A 24026-nucleotide genomic window follows, 5' to 3' on the forward strand; every position below is an offset into this window, starting at 1 on the left:
CAGTAGCCAACAGTTCATTGCGGCCAGGATAAACACAGCCGGGGTAGTGCTGACATTTGTTTTTCATCAGAGCTCATTGGTGCTGCTGAGGGATACCAGGTGTTGTGCTCAGCTGAATCACCAGCCCCAAACCGACTCTAACTACAGGGCCATAGCACTTCTAAACTAGAGGTGTAATTTTTTGATTTACGGCGGGAGATTAACAACTCTCAGAGGAGCAGGCGAGATAGCCGAAGGTCACCTGAAGTGCTCTCTGTTTGTTAAACCGCTGTAGTTGTGATTCAACGCTGAGGCGTACTTTGACTCAAAAGTCTCGACGGTTGTGGTTCCGACATGAAACAGTCCCCTCGCTTGCTTGGCGCCTTTTGCTTCTCCAAAGGCAACTGAATTTTGCAGCTCGAGAAATTTCTCTGTGTTGAGTCTCAAGACCGCGTCATGAAATGCAGTCTGGTGGTTTTGTGTACAGCGACACGACGTGTGAGGGTTTTATTTTATGTTGTTCGGAACGACTTCTTTTGGGCAACAAAACCACTCGGTCAGGTTTAAACATGGTTGGTCTTAAAATACCTTTGTACAGTTAGGTTTCGGCAACAAAACTACTCCGATTAGGTTTAACAAAAACATCGTGTTTGGGCTTAAAATCACTACATAGTTAGGTTAAGGCAACAAAACAAACGTTAGGTTTAGGCATCAGAATGAACGTTGGGTTCAGGCAACAAAACAAACATTGGGTTCAGGCAACAAAAGTACTCGACTAGGTTTTAGAAAAACATAATTTTTGGGCTTAAAATCACCACATAGTTAGGTTAAGGCAACAAAACAAACGTTGAGTTTAGGCAACAAACGAACGTTGGGTGTAAGAAAAACCTCTTGTTTGGGCTTAAATTTTCTACGAACAGTTAGGTTTAGACAACAAAATGAACGTTAGGCTATAAGGCAACAAAACTATGTTTTTGGAAAAACATCATGGTTTGGCTTAAAATAACACGTACAAGTCCTGTGTTTGTTGGACGCATCCTCCCATCATGAATGCTTTTTGTTGTCATTAGCTTTGACCGTTGCGTAGTCGCATGGATGCGTGTAATTCATGTGTCCGCCACACAAAAGGATCCTTATTGGCTTTTCATTGCCATTGTTCTCGTGCTTTGTGACATTAAAAAAAAACAGACAATTCGTGTCCGAGTACACGAAACCAATAGACCACATTTTGTGACTATTTCACTGTTTACGAGAGTTTCCAAAACAGAAAATGCCCGAGACCAGAGTTAATGTGGAAAAAAGGGAAATATCTACACGACATGCAATTGCAGCTCTCTTGTGTTGGTTTCATGCTGAATTTGAAGTCAACATGTCGCCCAGTGCAGCTTCAGCACATCTCAGGTTTCGTGATGCATACCTTCCTGACTTCTTTAATCATTAGTACAGTTGACAAGTTGCAGTTTCAATGTCAGCAATTTCTTTTTTGCCACTTCAGTCTGTGCAGCCTTGCACGACTGCCAGTGCAGGAACCATGGCATCCGTGCACAGGGAAGGCTTTTGCAATGTGAACATTGCGTAACTAAGTGACGACGGCGTCAGTGAAGGTTGCACTTCACAGACAGTTGCATAGCAAGGACGGCAATAAAAACCAACGCTTGACATGGAAATAGCTGCTCGCAGGAGTGAAAAGGGAGTTTCGACTAATTCCTAAATCTTGGCTTTAAAATTAAAGAAGGAAGCAGCTGGTGAGATGCAAGCATATTTATCAAAATATGTAATGTCAGAGGCATAAATACAGTGTGTTTGGCAGTAAGATCCAGCATTACACTACCTCCTGCAGCTTTCTATCATCCATTACAGAGCAGTTTCGTTAGCGTCTAATTGAAGTCGCATGCTCTGAAACATCAGCTGACAACACATGCTGGTATCTAATATGCTGGTGAATAGATCACAATTCAATTTAGTGAGAAGTGAAAAAAAATAGAAATGGTGGGAAAGGAATCCTCTCTCCTCACCTCGTGGGAGCTGGTTGTATTCTGAGTTTATAAGCACAGCGTGATTCATTGCTGCTGATATACCGGAGTATCTCCCAAACTTGCTATTTATCACATGCTTGCAACATTCTCGCCATTCAGTGCATGCCCAACACGGCAATTACAATGTGTTGAATGGCGACACAGAGAGATACATGGAGGGAGAGACTGTGTTTTCAGAGAAGGACAGTTAATGTCGTAGAGTATTAAAGATGTTCTCTTTGGGGGGCATTTAAGTATCATGTCGACCTCATACAAGCCAGAACTCTGTGAAGGTTGTAAAAGTGTCTGCTGGCTCTGTATAGCTAGAGAAGAGATGGTTTAAGAAGGCGGCAACCTTCGGGTCTGAAAAGTGAAACCTGCATTCTCTCTAGTGTCCACCAGGGGGCGACTCCTCTGGTTGTATAGAAGTCTATGAGAAGATGACTCTACTTCTCTCTTGATTTATTACCTCAGTAAACATTGTAAACATGAGTTTATGGTCTCAATCTCTAGTTTCTAGTCTTTTTCAATACAGCATGATGTTGATTTAGTACATTATGGTCCATTTAGAGTAAAATAGTTCATAAATGTTAATTATCAATTTAAAAGTATCTTATTTAGTGTTCGATGTGGAAAAAACAAAATGACAATGTGGAAAATCCAAGATGGCAACGGCCTAAAACCAAGATGGCGATAACCAAAAAAACAAGATTGTGATGGCCATAAAACAAGATGGGGTCCACAAACCAATGGGTGCATCACGGTGACTACGTCCACTTCTTAAATACAGTCTTTGGCTTTAAGACTGGAACTAAATGCCCAACCTCAAAGATGTGTTTAAGTTGTGCTGTATTTTACTTGCCTCTACTTTGCATGACTGACAGACAGTTTCTTCTGCCTAAATAAAAGTGAACGCCTGAAACACCTGCACTTGGAGACAGTGAAAGTTGTAAATACCAGAAAACCAGTTCTGATGGCAGCAGCTGTTTTTTCCCCCTTCAGGTGATAATGTCCCAGCATAAGCCCATTAGTCTCCCGCCAGCCCATGAAGACTCCGGCCAGTTCATGTCTACTCGACTCTGGAAACATTTTCCCTGATGGTGTGTGTGTGTGTGCAGTGGCAGACTAATAAATGGCATTCGTGTGCATGAGAGGGAACGAGTGGCAGAGAAGCAGAAACATAATAAAACCGCTGATGTAACTGCTGAAGCATTTAGTGAGGTTACGTTGAATATGGCAGCTGTGGTGTAATCTGTGTCAAACCGACGCGTCGGCGGAAGGTGACGCGGGACGCTTGTCAGTCGTCTTCTTGACGGGAATTCACAACTGAGTGTTGGGTAAATAATTCGGACACCTTTTTTCACTGCCTGTGCCGCTTTCAGACAAACTGCTGTTAGAGGGTAATTGTTTTGTCCAGGACACCTTCTTGAAATTCGGCATTACTTTAACGATCACTCGTCTAAATAGTTTAGGGAGCAACGATACGACTTCTTCAGCACCCATACTGACAGTTTGATACTTGTGCTTTGGGTATCGGCCGAAGCCGAGTACACAATCTAATACCGTGTTAAATGAATAAGTCATAGTCCTCACTGTGTGGAAGAGACTGGGATCATTCTTCTATTTGTAGGGAAACATCTGGCTTGATTTAAACATTGCTTTCCTGGCTTCGTAAATCAAAATGTAACAAGTAAATACATCAATCAACCAATCAAACTTTATTTCAGACTCAGGGTCCAGATAAGAAAAATATAATAAAATGACATATAAATAAATTTACTGAGTTGCTATTTATGTTTCAAATAATAAACACAGGAAATAAAGACACTGTGGTTCTTCTGTTAATGATGGATTCATTCGTCTTAAATGCAGCTCAGTCATCATTACTGCCACCAAATCCACCGTCAAACTGTTCAAAATACATGACAAGATACAAAGTGAGCTTATATTTGCATCACACACAAACTGTAGACACGCACCTGTGAATATGCACAAACATAAAGAATAAACATACCTTGCTGGCTGCACACAACCGAGAGGGAAGGAGTCCAGTTGGACACCATTCAATCTTAACGTAATTAGTGTTTTACAAAATAAATATGAATGAAAATAAGTCTTACAATTAATCATATGTAAACAAATCAAATAATGAGTTAAAATCAGAGTAGAGTAAAATGAATCTTTAAATATGCTAATATGTACATTTAAGGTACATTAAGATGCTGTAATTGTTCCTCTTGTCCATATATTCAGAGATCCCATCTTGGTCTCAATGTAAGTGACGGAGGACGGTCATTGTTTTAAGAAAACCACGAGGACAATGTCGAACCTGTCCTCTAAGAAGATAAAAGAGGAAGCGAGTCATGTAGAGTCATCTGTCTTACTCTTTGTGGAACGTCTGGTTTATGAGTTAAGACAAAAAGCTTCCTTTATTTCGAGGTCGTTTCATGTTTGTTAAGCTGATTTATTTTTCTTCATTGGAATCCCAGTGCATGACTCAAGAACTCGTATATCTTAGATTGCATCAGCGCTTACACACATCCAATGAACTCGCTGTCCGTTGTGCCCTTTAATCTCTGGGCGTACGTCCGTCCAGCGCCGCCGCATACCAGAGACGGGACATGTGACCCGAAGCCACGTGGGTCGTTTCTCTGCCGGTTATAATCGTCGGCTTTCGGCCGCTCTCTTCTCCAGGCTAGAATTAAAGATGCTGCGAGCTGCTCGAGTAAACTGAGCAGAAGATAACAGATGGTACTTTCCAAGAATGTCACTGTCGTCAGCGAAGCAAGTTCCTAAAATAACGTCTGGGCCAGGAGAGCTCGTCTGGTTCTCGATGACTGAAACTGAGTCTCTGTGATCGATGTTAACATGGAAAGATGAGCAGATATCTGGTCTTTAAATTAAGTACCTTGAATACAGTTAACAGATCAGCTTTAATGTGAGGACTGTGTGGAAAACGTCATGCTGTTATAATGTGTTCGCGTTCGTCGCGGAAACCTCCTGCTTTTCATTTCATGAAAGAATATTTTTTTAAATGACAAACCATTGATCTATAAATCATAAGAACAGTGAATTTGTGTGAACGTTTCAAACCATTTTACTGCCATTCCCATCTCATTTTATATTATCTGGAAGAGGTAAACCAGTCATACAGAAGAGATACAAGTTTGATAAACACAGATTGATTTATGCATGAGTTATTGAAAACATACACAAATACTTTATAAATGAGACCAAATAATGAATTCAGGTGGAGTTAAGAGGCTTTCTCATTTTGTATCTTTTTTCTCTCATCAGTAAAACAAGTTAGCCTTTTATAACAGATACAATGTTACAATGCGAACATTCAGGCTTTCTCATGGGACTCAAGCTGCAGTTCTGCTACATTTATATGGTGACCCAAATAAAATAGCAAACTCTTTCTTCGTGTGGCCTTTCACTTCCTGAATAGATGAAAATCATTTGAAGTGTTATAATACCGTCAACACCCAAAAGAAAAAAAATGTATATGATATAAATTTTAGGTATAAAGTGAGTTTTGAATGATGTGCTTTTCCTTGTTAGCTTTCACGTCGTCTTGTGTCGCCATAAACACGCGTTTCTTTTCCATGTATTTGCTGCAAGAACTGCAAATGATCGAAAACATAATTCTCGGGACGCTTTTACAAACAGACCCAAACATACTGAAGCATGAGACGGCGATAATAAAGACGTAGAGGAAACTCCTCACGTGCAAAGAGTCCGAATTATTACTAATCTGACAGAGTTAAAGGATTGCTGCACCTGGTGATGAGTAATATCGACGAGTGTTATTGGTGAGTAATATCATGCTCTTTCCAGACGTACAGATGCATTACAGACTGTAATCGACTGCTCTGTGTTTCATGGTGATAATGTCACACCCGAGGCCGTATCGTGACTTCGCAGAGCGTTGAGGGCATATCCATGCTTGTTGTTATCGCAGGCCCAAAAAAGCAAACGAAGGCTTTCTGACACGTTGCCAGGAATTATTCTCTGCAGCAGAAAAGCTTCTCTGTGGGATTCAAGCACGAGAAAAACGTTAAAACTTTAATGCAAACAGCTTATGTTCAACCAAGCAGGAAGTGTTGGTGGTGTGATGGTCAAAAGACGTCTCAGTCCGTAAACTGTTCTATATTCTAAACTACTGTCAGATACTTGATTTAGTTTCCTTTTAGTCAAATGCTCTGCGTCAGTTTGAGAACAGTTAGGCAGTGTGTATGTCTAGGGCTTTTATTGTGAAAGGTAAGAATGGGATTTAATCTTCACCGTATGATCTTAAATTGCTCTTTTCAGCAAATTTGGATAATTTTGTTAAATTGATTGTCCTTTTGTTGTCTAGCAACCGCTTCCCATTCGTTCACAGCAGCTTCTAACTCGTCCCAAGATAACTCTTAATTATCTACAGTGACAGTGTTGTTTGTAAGGCGACCGTCGTCGCTCATGTTTGAGCCTATATTTTAGTTTTAGCTCGACAACATGGAGCTGGTAAAAGTGGATCACTCAGATTTGGTTACTACATGTGGTTTCATGTGAGTAGGGAGACAACAATAAAAATAAATGTTTGTAATGCCACAGAGTGAAAACATAATGAGAGAAGCTTTGTCGAGCCATTACATCACACGACATCCGCAGTGTAAATATAGCACATTGTGAAACACGTAACTCTGTACTCTCCTTATATTACGGGAATGTTTGTCCTCTAGTGACAACCTCAGTGCTACCACTGTGTGTGTGTGTGTGTGTGTGTGTGTGTGTGTGTGTGTGTGTGTGTGTGTGTGTGTGTGTGTGTGTGTGTGTGTGTGTGTGTGTGTGTGTGTGTGTGTGTGTGTGTGTGTGTGTGTGTGTGTGTGTGTGATTCATACCCTGCTATTCATGGTCCGACCCTGAGGTGATATAAGTCACTCTGTGTGTGTGTGGGTGTTTGGGGGGGGTACATGGACTTCGGCCCACTATGACACAGCCCAGGCACAAACCCAAGACACACACACACACACACACACACACACACATTAAAGAGTAACTGCACACGAAAACATGTTTTTAAGCTATAAACTAAATGATAAAACTGTACTGTGATGAACCGCATCTATGCTGGGGTTGATATTGACATTTCTTACCAAATTTATGGTTAGCTCGCTAGTTATCTTGTTAATTCCACCATGTTTTTATTCAAATGTTAGCTGGCTAGTTGGTTTCATCTCTCAGCCCTTTGAGGACTTTTTTTTAGCATTTTTCTAAATGATCCAGTGGGTGGACTTATTATATTTCCTCTGTTGTGTAGTTTATGTCAGATTTACACCAATGCAGAAGAAGAATAAAGTGAGTTTAGGCGAGTTTACTTTCCCTGTGATTCACATACACACATTTCCCACAATACCTCTGACCTCTCAGTTTACAGGAACTGAGTCAGGGACATTTGGGCGGTCAGAGGCTGTAAATGATGAATTCCACGTCTGAACCACACGACTCAGCTATTAGCGCTTCATGCAGCGTGAACTTGTGTGCCTTTGCTCTTAAAAAACGCTCTTCCTGGTTAGCGAGGCTGCTTCTCTTGCACAAGCAGATCCTGTTCATTATTTCAGACAATAATATCTTAATTTATCTTGGATTAAACTGCTGATATCTGGTTTCACCGTTCCAAAAACAATCGTCTTAATGTGCTCAAGAGGCTTTCTGAGATGTTTGTGGGGTCATTTGTTGCAGCTCTAGTTGGTGCTTCTCTGGTCTTTGCACTCTCAGCCAGTTGCTGTTGCCAGCTGCCTCCAGCTGTTGCTGCTGCTGCTCGATTCATAAACTTTACTCAAGGCACCGTGTTAATTATATTGAGTCACTATTGTCGAATCCAACTCTTATGCCACAGATTGTGCTTCAAATTCCTCCAAAAACATTATGACAAACAGTGATTGCATCCAGCTGCTCAGAATGTCCTCACATTTAATGGTTGGGGAAAATGCAGTCAAACTAATACTCGTGCGTGTCATAGCTTCACAGCACGTGAAAGACCGGAGACTTATGGCAACTGTTCACATTTTATTCAATGTTTTGATTCATTGCTAGTAGTTTGCTGCCAGCGATTGTTTTACTGTGGATGTCTCGGTTCGATGATTTGATTGGTAGTTTATTCTCATGTATTTGAGCCAAAACCGACCAGTCACAGGCCTGCAGACAGGGACATCTGTGTGTTTAATAATGGATAATTGTTATCATGTGTTAGTTAGTGTGTCTGTGAAGGTGAAACACACCCACTGGGACACCCACCCTCCCCAAATTCCTCCTCACCCCTCCTCACCCCTCCGCCTCCCTGTGGGGCTCAGATGTCCACAGACCGGTGTGTTTCTGGAATAAAAGGATCACAGCGAGGAAACCTGCTCACTGTCCAGCGGCTCAGACATAATCTCCAAAATTAAAGCGATGTTGGACGTGTTTTACAAGATCAAAGCGATTCGAATCAGGGAAAAAAAAGCTACAAGAACATATTGAGCAGATGTTTGCAAGTGAATCGAACATTACCCAGAGGCAGTTGAGGTTCAAGGTTCATATGCAAACAAACACTGCAAAGTAGCTTCAAAAATGACCCACTGAGAGGCTTTAGTCTGATGCAACTGCTGAGTGATCATGAAGTTAGTTCGTTTTTAACTGAATTTTCAAAAGGCGAGGCGCGTACAAATGTTCCAGTTCCTTCAGAATATTTCACCACGACCAAAAAAACAAAACTCTGAGTGGCCTCTCACTTCTCAGTGTCGTTGCTGGCTTTAGAGAAAGTAACGCTAGAGCGCTGCCCGAGGCAATATTGCATAAATCAAACAAGAGAGCTGCTTTTGTTGAATTTGGCCTCTGTGTTGACAACTCCCACGCTAATACTCTTTTTCTTTCTTTCTTCCTTTTTGTCTTTCTTCCTGACTGACAGGTTGACACCACTTATAACAGCTCTTTCTTTTCTTTGTGCTTGGATCGCTGTGTGTGTGTGTGTGTGTGTGTGTGTGTGTGTGTGTGTGTGTGTGTGTGTGTGTGTGTGTGTGTGTGTGTGTGTGTGTGTGTGTGTGTGACTGTTTCCACCAGGTGACACCAGGCAGCAAGGCAGCCCAAGGTGACCTGTGTCCGGGCGACACCATCCTGGCGATCAATGGCGACAACACGGAGCTGATGACGCACATGGAGGCTCAGAACCGGATCAAAACCTGCACTCAGCAGCTGACGCTCAACATCAGCAGGTACGAGAGCGAACGACCTGCAATCGGGTTTACTTGTTGTGACGGTAACATGATATTCGGTTTGCCGTCTGCCTGATTCCATGTGAACGCGGCATTATGCCATTCACAACACCATTCGACTGTATTTCTACTGTAAGTGCTTGCAGACATATTTTTTTTCCACAGAGGCTGCTTATGCTTTTCGCTTTGAGGCTCATTCAGTGCATTTAATTGAAAAACTTGATAATTATGTTTTATGACGAAGGTCATTTACTGCCTCTTGAACAGGAACACATATTGGTCCAGTCATGCGGACGGATGACGGGTTTACGGCTGGTTTCAAATGATCGACTCTGCTCCTATAGCGAGCTGTCACGGTCAATGAGGCTTGTTGGGCGGCGGCCTTTTAGAAATGGGTTTCACAGCTCCATGTTGTGCATTATATCAGTTCATGGGGTGGAAGAAAAATTACCTTTCAACTGCTCTGCGTCATTTTTAGACCGAGCATGCCCGAGGATGGATGGATTCGGCCTTAAGTGGAGGACAGGAGCAAAATGTTTCTGTCAACATAGCCAAGTGGAAATCATCCATCTAAAGAGTTAATGACAGAGAGGCCGAGGGGGAGACGGAGAATAACCAAGGAAAAAAACTGAAATGTCAGTTGCTTCCCACATTTCTATTAGACGGTTTGCTCGGGGTTGCCAGATCCTAGAGGTAGCCAAAATCTGGCAACCTCAGATGAGGAACACTGTGTGGTTTTTAGCCTCAGTTACAAGTGACAACTGCCAACTGGGCGCTTCAGCTCTGTCCTTTTAGGGCAGCGGTCTCGCTCCTGTAATGGTTTGCAGTGTGAAGTTGGCTTGCAGACGCAGTGGAAATAAGAATCGCTCTCTTTTATAGCACGTTCTTCAGGGACCATTCCCAATGTCCCCCAATAAGGCTTTATTTATACTCCGAGCATGCACAGCGTGCTGTTCGTTGCATTATTCTAACTAAATATACAGTGAAGAAGCAAGAAGACATCGAGTGTTACCGGCAGAAAAACCTGATAAAGTAAAACAGAATTATTTTGGTTATTTACTTTAGTACTATTCGTGGATTAGTATTACAAAAAATAGCAAAAAATAGTAATTTGCGGTGAAATTTTTACTTGACAAATTAAAGACGTGGCAGAGTGCACGGGATCAAAGACAACCTCTTTTAAGGAATTATTGACATTTTTCAGAGGTTCTTGATGCATTAATCTAAAAAATAAAGTGACTTTAGGATGAAATCATGACAACAAAAAAGCCACCAGACACACTGTGGTCCTGCTGTTCATCAACCGGCTTTAGTTCTGCCCCAGAAACCGACAGGATAGCAGCACAGCGGAGGCAGAACAAGGCCGGCTGCTGGTATGTGACCTTTCTGCACTATATTGCTGAGTATTACGGTGTGAACCGCCCTGCTGCTGGACAGGATGAGGGTCAGAGAGAGAGAGCATGCACCTCTGGCACCAGAGCTGAAATGAACTGCTGATGAAGGGCAGGGAAGACAGAACAACAAGCAGAAGAAGAAAAAAAGAGAATTTTAAAGATGGATATGAAGGTTTAGGAAGCCAAGTAGAGGAGCGGTGAGAAATCCTCCAATGGTTTTTTAACAGCCAACAGTTTCTGCTGGGTGCATCGTTGGAAATTCAATTACACAGCGAAGCTCAGAGTTGAATTTCTCCCCCTGAGATAGAGGACATGAGTCACCACAAGTTTTTATAAATAATCTTTGAATATTCCTGCTCGACATTGTGGAAAACGGAGACTCTTCCAAGGCTGCTTATGAGTAAAAGTCTCATGTTTTCCAATTATTTGCAACCCATAACTCGCCGATTAAAGCGTGGCATTTGGCGTGCCGGACATCTAGTGTGAGGTAGATTTTATTTTATTTTTTCCCAGGACAAATGCAGCACAGGAAGTGGTGTTAATAATCAACAACGGTCACTGTGACTGAGCAGACAAACAACGTGAAGCCACGTGCATGAGCTCAAACTCCCAACAGGATCAAGTAGGTCACAGTTTTGGCTGCTATACTCATTAACCACCTAAATAAAATGGGAATAGTGCATGAATAGGAAAAAGGCACAATGCAAAGAAACAGTTTATCTCAGAAATCACAATATGTTTTCTGGTTGTTGTTAATTATCCAGGAAATGGGGACGTCAGTATGATGAGCCAAAGATGAGTACATTTTAAGGGAACACTTCTCAGTATTTCACAAATTAATTTTAGTTGATTGTTAGTTCCTACAAATAGTTACGATTAATGATTTTAATTGTCTATTTCTGTTCAGTGTATGCCACACAGCGTCCATGTTGTTATTAACAATGGCTGCTCATCGAAAGTGGTGTGATCAGAAAACCAGGAAGTGAGTCAGCATTTATGCACTTCCTGTTCCCTTGTATAGAAGTCAATGTGTTTCTGGAATGTTTGGTTATATGTCTGAGATAAGGTCTGTGCTTAACACACGCCGAAGAGATGTTAACGTTTTGTTCTACGACATAAAATACGGTCGTAAATACCCCTCTGGTGAATTTAGCTTTTACGTGTTCTGCTGATTGCATTCAAAAATCATAAAGTGGTGTTTTATTTTTGAAGATGATCATGAACAAAAAATAAACGTTTGTTTGCCACAGAGCTCAATTTCCACTGCAACTAGCCAAGCTCTCTTTTTCCATATTTTTATGCCACGACAACAGAAACCATTACTGCCATTACATTCTTGGGTTGTCCGATACGTCCAGTCCATTCTTGTGAACGCGATATCTCAGGAACACCTGGAGGGAATTTCTGCAAATTTGGTGTAAACGTACACCTTCTCTAAAGGATGAACTGATCAGATGTTCGTGGTCAAAGGTTACTGGGATCGCATATAAGATGTTTTTGGCCACAACTTAATAATTATGAAAATTTCAAACAAATGTCGGAACAGGATAAAATGACTAAATGATGACATTTTGGACAGACATGAATGTGAACAACATGACTGTTTGGTGGAGCCGTACACCAACGATTTCACTTTCTGTTTGATGCCACATTTGTTTGTAATTGGCTTTAAATTACTGTGGAATCTGACATTCATGGAAAACAAATGCGGTCAGCTCAAAGAATCCAGATCAGGCCTCGTCCTCGATTGTGGGCTACAGCAATAACTGAGGATTATTTAATTGCACCCACGGATGCTGGAGTCGAAAAATCTAAGAAAACATTTGGAGTGACTCAAAGAACTCACGCTGACTCACTAAAATGTTTTATTTCAGAGGACACCAGTTTTGGCTGTCATTAAAAGACGTCGCCATAAAATACAGAGTCACAGACGGCGAAACAGGAGACCTGTAATTTAGTGTTTCTGCCGATGGACAAATATATGAGTTTACACGTCTGCTGTGAACCAAAATTACAGAACACTGGATTCATCTGAGCCCGAGGGCTTATATAAAACAAGAATGTCTCTTTGCAACTTCTCCGCATTTATTACTTTCATAACCCCCATTTTCTTACAATTCCTATTACAGAGCATTTAAGAGTGGTGGTGGTGGGTGGGGGGGGGGGGGGGTTTGTGCCCCAGGAAGCTCGTGAAAGCTGAGTAAGAAATAAGGAGGCTTCTGGAAAATTTGGGCCGACGGCTGTAGTTTTGCCTCAACGAGTCCTGTCATTGAAGGAAAATTCAACATTCAAATGCTCACATATTTCTTCAGATGCCATTAATCTTGTCCGTCCATTCTCGTGAACGTAATATCTCAGGAACGCCTCGAGGGAATTTCTTTAAATTTGGCTCAAACTTCCACTTGCACTCAAGGATGATCTGACAATAACTTGGTTTTTGGCCATAACCAGGAGATTCTGAAAAGTGAAACCTTAAACCTGCATTCTCTCTACTGACCAGAAGTCTGGTTGTATAGAAGTCTATGAGAAAATGACTCGACTTCTCTTGATTTATTACCTCAGTAAACATTGTAAACATGAGTTTATGTCTCAATCTCTAGTTTCAAGTCTTCTTCAATACAGCATGATGTTCATTTAGTACATTATGGTCCATTTAGAGTCAAATAGTTAATGAATGCTAATTGTAATGTTTTGGTCGCCTAAAAGTGTCTTATTCAGCGTTCGGTTCTACTTAGCTCCGCATCCTGTCTATACTTCTGGTTGCAGAAGGTGGCGAAGGGCAAAAACCAAGATGGATGCCGGTAAAACCAAAATGGTTACGTGCTAAAAACAAGATGGCGACGACCTAAAACCAAGCTGCCGACCGGCAAAATCCAAGATGGCAATGGCCAAAAATCAAAATGCCGATGGCCCAAAATTAAGATGGCGACAAGCAAAAACCAAGATGGCGACGGCCTAAAACCAAGCTTGCAAAGGGCGAAAACCAAAATCATGGACACAAATCTGGATGGAAAAAACGTCCATAAGAAGTCGTCTGTCCGTGGCAAATACAGCAAAAATCAAAATGAGGGATTTTTAAATTCGTTTTTTTCAACCCTGTACGTCAAAATGAAGCACAATAATGAAGTCTAACGCGACTCTGGTGTCTCATGATGAAGGTGGGAAACTCTTGAGACTATGAGGGCCACAGCAAATTAAATTCACAACATTTTAAAGCTTATAAATTCGTGAGAAAAACGGAAAGAACGAAAGAGAAACTGTAAAAAAGACGGTGCTCTGAGGTCACCACTTTACCGCAGCTTTCCATTTTCCATCAGGCGTCCCTGCTGATGCAGGCCTGTCAGCGCTGCACTGTGAGGTGAAACACCCGCCCGAGTTTCTGTTAGTTCCTGGCGTCGTCTCGCTGAGGAGGAAAGAAATTGCTGCCACTCCCGCCACGCACACTGTCCGAGTTCACTGTAGTGTCAGAGGGCTGTTGACGGAGACACAAGGCCCATATTGGAGGGTGTCACGTCCGCTTTGCTTGGCTTTTATATCCTCCGACCTAAACAGAGTCTTTGAATATGTGAACTAGCTGTGAAGGAAACCTCCACGTTCTCCTTTTTATCCATCATTCGTTTGACCACTTCATCGTCCCTGACCTCCATGCACCACCATTCTCCCTCTCCAAACCTAAATCCCACTCCACTCATTCACTGTTTCTAATTTTTTTTAAATATCTCCTCTTCTTCCAACCTGCCTTCACCTCCCTGCAGTTTGCCTCCTTCTGCCATGTGGTCGCGAGGCCCGATGGCGGTTTGTATGTGTTTCCACCGCCGGTCAGGCTGTTCGGAAAGAGCCGTGCTGGGGTGGCAAGTTAAATGAGTCATGATGCCTGAGCTGAGTGTGTTTCTCTGACTGCGTGTCTTGTTCCTGTGAAGCCCTGCTGTTCTTGTTTCAATTTGAATTACTGTTGAAAAGAACATGCATGATTACGTTCAGGCTGGCAGGAAGCTTGAGCTGCAGATGGTTTAGAGTTTAATGGGTCAGTTCACCCAAAACAACCCGAAATATAGTTTTAGTTTTACTTTTGTTTGCTCTGGTATTGTTTCTTCTAACCATAGACTGTATATAAGAAGTGGACTGACATCGTGACATCGTCGTGGTGGTCTGTGGACTGCCGTTTTGAGGCCTAGAGTTTGGCGATTTGGCCGTCGCCATCTTGGCTTTTTGCAAACCAATGAATGTGAATAGGAGCTATGGTTGAAGGAAAATAGTTCCTCCATGAAACTGCTCCCAACAAGGTCTGTGGATTATCTCGAGTAACCGGGTCATGATTTCTGGAAAGAGATATTGTTGTTAAGTTTTTCAAATGTATTTTTTGTATCATATTGAAGAGGTGGCAGACATCTCTTCGGCAGATATGTACAAAAGTCAGCACAATCTAGACTGGTTTTTAAGGTTAGACCTGCAGCAGTGAGGGGTTTGATAGTATGAGAGGTTTAGCTGATGTTAGGGCTGGGCGATATGGCCTAAAAAAAAAATCTCCGATTTTTTTACAAAAAATCCGATTCACGATTTAAATCGATTTTTTTCCCCCAAAATTTTTTGCAGATGACAGAAGCTGTTGAAAACAATTTTTTCTTTTATTTTGTGATGATTTTCCCAAGTAGGTTGATAAAAATAAAGTGCAAACAAAACCTGAACATTGTAGAAAGGTGCCTGTAGTATACAAAAAGTATTTGGTCACTCTTTTGTTTGCCTGAATCATTTAAATATAAAATTAAATTAAACATAACATTAAATGGCATTAAATAGTAGCCTTCCATTGTAAACAACTGTGCAAATGTAACTTTTTACAGTAAGCTTTTCTAACTGAATACACTGATACAAACACAGCATGAAATAAAATGTATATGACCCTTTAACATTCACATTTTCAAAAGTGCAACATCTGATCTAACATCAACATAACATATTTTGCACAGTAAATAAGTGCATGTAAACAAAATCAAGTGCATTCACAACATAACCAACAGTATTAAACAGTAGTGCATGTTTTTTCTAAATATTTTTTGCCAGGAAGACAAGCCTGTCTACTACCTCTGGCTTCAGGCATGCACGGTGGCATGTAACAATGCCCCCCCCACACACTGAAAAGCCTCTCAGAGGGGGCACTTGTAGCTGGCACAGAGAGGTATTTCTTTGCTAAAGTACTTAGCCTTGGAAAGTTAAGTTGGTGACGCTTCCACCAGTCAAGTGGATCGGTGTCTGGGTCAACCTGCTGGACCACAGGTCAGTTGTTGCGGAGTAGAATGACATCCCCTCCAGCTCCGCAGAGATCCTTTGGCGTGTACTATTGTACAGCCGAGGCAAGGCAACGTCAGAAAAATGTTTACGGCTTGGTAGCACGTACCTGGGGTCCAAAGCTTTGAGACGGTGAATAAACCCCGGCTTTTCCACGGTGTATATGGGCACCATATCTTTTGCGATATACATCGCGACTGCATCCGTGATGGCTTTCCACCGGGCACTCTTCTTCTCATGCGGAGCACAGTTGGTGAATGTCTCCAAAATGCTGGGTTGTTGTTGTGAGGTGGCGGCGGCGGCGGCCAGCAGTGAAGCTGCTGGCCGCCATTGTTTTAGTTTGTAAACAATGCGTGCGCACTCTACTACGGGAACCCAACGGGGGGAGGGGTGGGGGCGATTTTCTCGATTTTCAATAAAACACATCGCCTTAAAGCACACATTCGAATTAATCGATTAAATCGATTTATCGCCCAGCCCTAGCTGATGTGTAATGTATGTACATTAGTGAGTGCATATCTGAGACCTGAAGACCTGCTCAGGATCTGGAGAGTAAAATCGAAGTAAAACACAGCTCAGAGGCTTCAGCAGGACTCATAGGACACGTAGTCCGAGCTCTGGAGGATTTTCTCTCTGCTGCCTCACGTCGACTCAAGGACCTGTGACTCATGGCTGAAGAATTATACACGAGGCTGCACGGGACCAAATGAACAAGGGACTCCAGCTGGGATAAAGATATAAAAGAAACCTCCAAAGAACCCATCTCCCCCCTCTACGACCAGCATCGCTGCCTTCTCCTCCTTCATCCCTCCATCGCATCATTCCTCTCTCTCGCTCTCCCAAGGTCTCCTTTTTTGTGGTGGTTCTAAACGCAACATCAATGGAGTTTGAGAGACTGCGTTGCAGAAAGGGAGGACGGGGGAGACCACAAACCTCCCTCCCCTTTTGCTCTCTTGCATTGATCCTGTCGTCAATCAGATCAGTCTCATCCAGCGTTCGTAGCTATTCATACGAAAAAGGAATGTATAAAAAGAAGGAAGTATAAAAACATCAAAAGCACACACAGGGTGGGCGGAAGTGAAGGTGGAAGGGTCCAACAAACGCCGATCTTTGACCCAGGAGACCGATGTTCGTTCCCAATGTGAAACGAGAAGTCACGTCACTTGCTTACTTCAGCAACGCCACCTCCGTAGTTATTCTAACCCAAACGACGATATTTTCCGAAACCTAACTAAGTACTTCTGTACCAAGTTGTTTCCTGTAAAGACAGAAGTTAAGTTTGAAAAGACTGTATGCGTGTAACAAGTGGAAACTGACGTGTTGCTTGATTTCGTAGGAAATCCCACAAATAATGAGGAGTAACTTTTGGTCAGATGTCATACGAACCGTTGTGTGACGGTACGTTCAGATTCAGAGTTTCCCCCCTCAGATCTGCAGACGACACCCTCATGGATCTTCTTTATAATGTGATTGTCTCCCTTTACTCCCCGTAGAGACGGCATTTAAAATCTTCTCTCATTACAAAATGAACACAGGAGCTGCTCCAGTGGTAAAAAGGGCTGAAAACATGGCCTGGTTTCTGATGGGTTTGACGAAGCAAAGCATGACTCCCCAGTGAACCCTGAAACCATCCGTGATCAGCCACATCTTAATTTGAGGGCACTTGGGTTTTGTTCAGCCGTCCGTCTCGTGCTCCTCCTCGAACACGGTGATGCTGCGCAGCCAAAGTAAACTCAGCCCACCGCTCCGAAAAACCAGATTTCCACAATCAGGAAATTAAACCTGGCAGTGGGAGGTCAGGCAAGGGAAAATATGACCAGAGGAAAGACCTGAGACTTTATTATTATTCCTCTTTTTCTTTCTTTCCATTTGTCTTTATTCAATCTTGACATTGATGCGTGCAGTTAAGAGCAGAAGGGGAGCGTAAGGGGTGAAAGACCAAAGACAACACTTTAAAAAAGAATGACTTAAATAGAACTATTCACCGTGTCCTATTTATCATTGTGAGTCTGTATTTAGAAAGAGATCTGTTTTCTCACAGCACTCCTGGCGAAGCAGCTAGACAGAGGAGGGAGAAGAAAAGACGAGATAAAGCCACTCAGTCTGCAAATAGATGATCTGGTTCATAGATCATCACAAGGTATTTCCAGACTAGGGGAGGAGATTTACTGCTCAGGCCGGATTTTTATTGTGGATCGGACAGAAAAACTAGACTTACAATGAGAGAAAGACGAGGCTGAGAGATTGGTCTCTGACTCAATACTGCACACAGAATACAACAACACGGTTCATTGTAACTGACCGAACTGGTGTTCAGCAGATTGTTTCTGCCCGCTGTGTGTTACATTACATTTAAAGATCCTCAAAAACAGTTTCATTCCTGGAAGAAATACAAGTAATGACAATTAACTTTCACCCTTTTAAAACACTGTAACAAACTGCTCTACAATATAACAGAACATGTTAAAAAATACACAGAGAATTAAATAAACGAAGAGACAAAAGTAAACGCATCAAAACAGATTAAAAACAAACAAATGACGTAAAAACCCAAATATAATCGCATTCTAAAAAGTTTATGTTAGAATCTGGACCTCGATACAACAAGGAAGGACGCATCCGAGGCTCTTATTGTGTAAGACGGGACATGGGGCCTCTCAGAGCTTTGTACATGATCAATCATATCAAGCAACAGGTTTCAGCTGCAGAGTTTGGGATGAGCTGCAGGTATTGTTTTGTGATGCCAGAGAGCAAGAAGTAACAGTAATGTAATCAACGTGGATCACGGTTTCTAGATATAAACTAGATTACATCGAGTTGTGAGTATGAAGCCGTATAACCGAAATAAACAGCCGAGAGTCCCAGCAGTCTACAGTGCAATGAGTGCAACAGTGGGATGTAACTCACAGTTTCCACTCATGCCTCATCGCCATTATTATGAACGGATGCTAAATGGCTAAAATGTCATCTCAAATAGGCCTCTTCAGACTGAACTTTCCCTCGTTTCAATAGGCTGTTTGTGTCCTAACCGTCGAAAACATGAAGGCTTTCTGGTGGAGGGGGGGGGGTTATCATCCTACGCAGTCCACCAGACACTCGCCGCCTCATAAGAGCGTCCTTGATAGCAACACCTCCGCGGTCCATATCTGAAGCATTGCCTCAGCCCGGCCGAACGGCATGCCGGCTGCAGCCGGATGACCTCACCTCTTTGGACGTCAACGCTCCCTCGCTGTGTGGTCGGCCGGATCGGTGCACGCTCGCGGTTAATAGTCTTCATGCCTCCGTGGAAGGAGGTGTGAAAGAAGAGAGGACAGCACACAGAGACATTGATCCTTTCGTTACTCCACATGATGTCCTGGCGTTGCCCTTTTTTGCATGTTTGATGCTTTCCCACTGAACCGCCAATGCCATGGCGACGAAAAACCTCCCAACCCGAAGGAACCCAAAGGATTCCCCCAGACCTGGTTTTGTTGTTGTTTGATACGACAGGCAAACTGCCACGACTTCAACGCATAACTCGAAACTAAAAGAGGAATGCAAGTGAAGCGTTGAGTGATGCCAGTGGAGATCAATCGCAATGCTTTTATCAGCCTGAGAAATAAGTTGCACGCCATTAACTTCACTAAAGCGTTTAATTCTCTGGAAATGCTTGTGCATGCACAGTAGGCCCCTTTCAGCAGAGCTGTAAATAATCTATTGTATCATTGCTGCCAGTCAGTAAATCATTGTCTTCTTTGTAAGGAAATGCAACTGGAGTCAATTACAAGAGGGGGAGGGGAAGGCTCAGATACCACTGATTCAGTTATCATTACTTTGATAAATCCTTGGCCCAAAATGCAATGTTTTTCTTTCCAAAACCTGGACTCCTCACAGAGTGGAGTTATGATGTGGTAACGACTTTATCTTCGTACCAGTGGGAGGAGGCCGGAACATCGCTGTATCCCATTCTTAATGTGAATACCTGCCAAATGTACAAAACCACATCTTCACATACATGCATACGATTACGAAGCTACCAGTGCAGTGTGGCCCATGCAGCAAAAAACGTTTGACTTGCGAGTACAAAATTCAGATGAAAATAGCTTGCTAGCTTCGAGCATCCACTGATACGAACAATGTAATAATGTCCTCGCATAACTACTGACCAGTGTCATGCAACATATGACTAAAGATCATCTTGGTCTGTTGTCTACTGTCAATGTTTGTGTCTTTTACGATGAAGTACATACGCTACATGCATGTACTGTTTATCAGACCACGAAGGAGACAGGAATTTGCGTTAGTTAGCTAGCCCACCCCGCGTCCATCCGCCTCACTCCCCTACTGCTCCGGAACTGATGATAACAGCCAGAACCAGCTGTACATTGAGAAAGTATAGAAGAAGAAAAAGTGGACGTTCTTGCGCCTTACTTGGTAATCAAATCCGGGGTTAGTGGCATATCATGTGACCATGTGTTAGTGGCATATCATGTCACTCAGATATAATTACACTTTTTATACGCTGGATCTTCATTGGAAAACCTGTCGGCGAAGAAAACTCACCTCTCAGCAGAAACATTTGGGTGTTCGATGGCGCAACACTGATCTGACTCTCTTTTCTCTCATGGGTATTGTCTTTCAGGTCGGGATCAGGAGACAGAGTGTGGTCGCCAACGGTTAGTGAAGACGGCAAGACAAGCCCTTACATGGAGCCTGACTCACAGGTAACTACTGTTTACTCTGGATTTACCGAAGCACCAGTAACGAGGGTTTTCTTTACATTTACATTCACTTCCGCTTGAATTTCTCATGCTGGCAACCCAGAGAAATACACAGTTCATACTCCAGGCACCCCTACAAAGTATGCTCTGTTGCATGCAGTTTGCATTCAGCTGCCACTTTATCATCACATTGCCCCTTGAACTCTGACCCTCTTGCTCATATATCTGCTGTGCAGGGGATTGTGGGTCAGAGTAACCAGAAAAGCATGCTGCCTTTCAAACTGCAAAATGTGACCAGATGTAGCAGAACATTCTGGTGTTTTTGGCAAACTGCATTTGACATACCGTACTATGTATTGGGACAATCTGAATCGGTTTCTGGCGTACTAAATAGTATGGTAGCACTGAAACGCACAGTAGGTCTAGCTAACTTGGTCTGTCTCATGAGACAATCATATATAAATATAAATAAACCCCCAGTTCAACCATCATAGTGTGAAATTAAGTTTTACTGCTAAAAATATGCAATTGGGAGATCGCGACCAATGCTTTCTAGTCACCCATGAACTCAACTGAAACTGAAATTACAAAGTTGTCATGATGTGTTTAAATATTATATTGTACAATTTAGTTTTTGGCTAAAAACTTGAATAATACAGTTGTTTGAAAAAGTTGTTTTCACATCAATATAAAATAGATATTAAAGATGAATTATGACCCGTTTATCTTCCTAACACTAGCTTTAAGCAGCTTATAATCATCATAAAAACTACTAAAAACAAGACTTTGTTTCATCAGTAATTTACAATATTTTATTTCCTAATCATTTAAACTGTGTGTATTATGCAAATATAACTTTAGGCTAACATTTAAAATATTTGAGAGTTAACACTGACTTCAGAGTGGTTGGTGAAAGAAAAAGGTCTGTAGTCTTGTATCCCATCTCCTTAAACAAAACGAAACAACAACTAAATCGTCCGATATGACTCATCGACGATCAGCAAACGGATCAGCCCAAACAAACCTTATCGGGACATCTCTAAACGTTATATCCGCCTCCTTCCTGTTTCTGCTGATCTGATCCGTGACTCAAGAGTGTTGTGGTCCGATGCACCCCTATCAGCTACAGTAAATACTTAGATTTAAATCTCAGTTTTTTACTTAATTATGCATATTCAATGCCGTAGACAAGCACTTATAGCAGCCATCTTAGTAAACAAGGTGCCTGCTATATGACCCACATTTCTCTGGTCTGATTTACGTCACATTTTGTTTGTACTTTGAACTTTACTGCTGTGGATCAACCACATCAGCCACAAGAGAGGATCATTCACATCTGGGGTCATCACTTACAAGTTCAGTTCTCTGGGTGTGTGACCCAAGTCTTCTCACTCCGTATATATCATAAACAGAATCCATGGAAACAGGCACAACACTTGATCCGTAAATTGCATGTACACTACCAATCACATGGTTATAAATGAGATAATGCATCCCACTGTTCACTGGAAAAGGTTTTGAAATAGTATCTTGATTGTTCTCCGCTCGTACGAGATGCCAAACGGACATTCAAGGCATGATGAACTCCAGCAGATGATCTTTTCCAAGTTTTCCAGAGCTGGCAAGCTGACAGGTTTCCGCTGCGATTACTGAGACTGTGTGTCTAAAAGAGACAGACAATGAGCATATTGTGGCTCAGACATGTGAGTGTCCATTCGTCAAGTGTTGCATTGTGGTAGTTGTGTCTCTCGGCCCTCGCTGTGGAAGGGTCTCCTTGCCTAATAAAGAAGGGTGGAGCAGACACACAAAGAGCTGAAATCGATCTGTCAGCCTTTTCATGCCTCACAGGAAAGTATTCAGCATATGTAATTCATCTGGGTTATTTGTGGTCGTAGGATCACATGAATTAGCTTCCCAGGAGACTTTTATTCTGAAATTACCAATCAGTAGTAGAGATGCCTGATACCAATACTGATATCAGTCTGATGCTGCCTCAAATAGCTGGGTGTGGTATCTTCACAAAAGAAAGATTTTGGTATGAGACACCAATATTTCAATTAGTATAAATCAGCACATTAGTATCTATGTATTTATGTATTACATTTGGTTTTACAAAGTTACTAAAGCAATGTTTAAGTCAAGTCACATGAAAGAATGATCCAAGTCACTTGCACACAGTGAGGCAGACCGGCAGGTAAGGTACTTCAGCATTGGCGTCACTCTGTCAGACCCGGGGGTTACCGCCCGGTATCGGATATCGGTCGATACCCTCAGCCTATACTGGTGTCGGGACTGATAAAGTCGGAAGTCTGCATCTGAACTGCTAAGTATTTAATTTGAATCATGGTCACAAAACTGAGTTGTTTCTGATTGTCCGTACTGCCTGTAAAGCAATAATTTCATGCCTCCTAGAGCACAATACTGTACACAAGAAGAATCAGATAAAAGAAAAAGAGTCTATATGCACTGCCGTATGTTTGATGAAACACCAAACCTGAGCGAGAGAGGAACCATCAACAACAACTCTTTATACAAACACAGTAATGCGAGAGGAGCAACTCTGTCTCGCTCAGCTCTTTGCCTCTCCGTAACATCTTATCCAGTCCTTCCTCCCGCCCTCACTGAAGCCTTGGAAATGTTCCCTGGCGTCTCTTTCAATGAAGCGAACCTGGACGGCTCAGTCGGGGCCACTTTATCGTCACGCTCAGGTGGATTCTTCTGAGCATGAAAAGAGGAAACATCCGCTCCCTGGGGTCACATAAAAGACCAAGGCTCTCTGTTTCTTTCTCTATTCGGACAGATAACAATGCAGATTGTTCCTCAATGGAAACATTATGCACCGGGACGTCCATCACACCATTTGAACCAAATCCAGACTGAACTGTGTGATACTTTTGACCCACAGTTACTCCAATGACGAGACGGCTTGGACAGCATGAGCAGACATTAAGTGAATCAAATCGCTGGATGAAGATGAAAAGGCGATTTTTGATTGAGCTCGCAAAGATTTGAAGCTGTCATCCACCTATGCTGAAGCGGAACGCTTTGGCTAGCAGGGTGCTAACTGAGACGTACCAGGACACTTGTACAAAGACAACAATTAATCATATTTATCTGGCCTACACAGGCATGCATTGGTGTTTTTACTCTGCAGATTGACTCCAAAGAAGATTGCAATATTTCTACCACTTGAGCCCAAGAAACAGCTCCTGAATAGTTATGAATTCAATGACGGCATAATCAGGAAGTTCTTCATTTAACATTTCCTTAAATTCATGGACTCCTTGTTCTTGACAAACCGTCTATGTCGTACATTCCAGTCTGGCTTGTGGGAACTCAGCAGGAAGTGACACATGGAAGCTATGAGGTGTTTCCTTTCACCTTGGGAACATGGGACATTCTCATGAAAGTCGATGAGGA

General features: G+C 42.3%; 1 protein-coding gene across 1 annotated transcript in view; it reads left to right on the forward strand.

Moving 5' to 3' along the window:
• Positions 1-24026, forward strand: part of pdlim4 (PDZ and LIM domain 4) — a 45116-nt gene that overhangs the window by 1073 nt on the left and 20017 nt on the right. The window contains exons 2-3 of the mRNA XM_079283539.1: positions 9075-9226; positions 20528-20609. Coding sequence (XP_079139665.1) covers positions 9075-9226; positions 20528-20609 — 234 coding nt within the window. The remainder of the gene's footprint in view (positions 1-9074; positions 9227-20527; positions 20610-24026) is intronic.

Source organism: Melanostigma gelatinosum (genome assembly GCF_949748355.1).
Source record: "Melanostigma gelatinosum genome assembly, chromosome: 14".
Lineage (NCBI taxonomy): Eukaryota > Metazoa > Chordata > Actinopteri > Perciformes > Zoarcidae > Melanostigma > Melanostigma gelatinosum.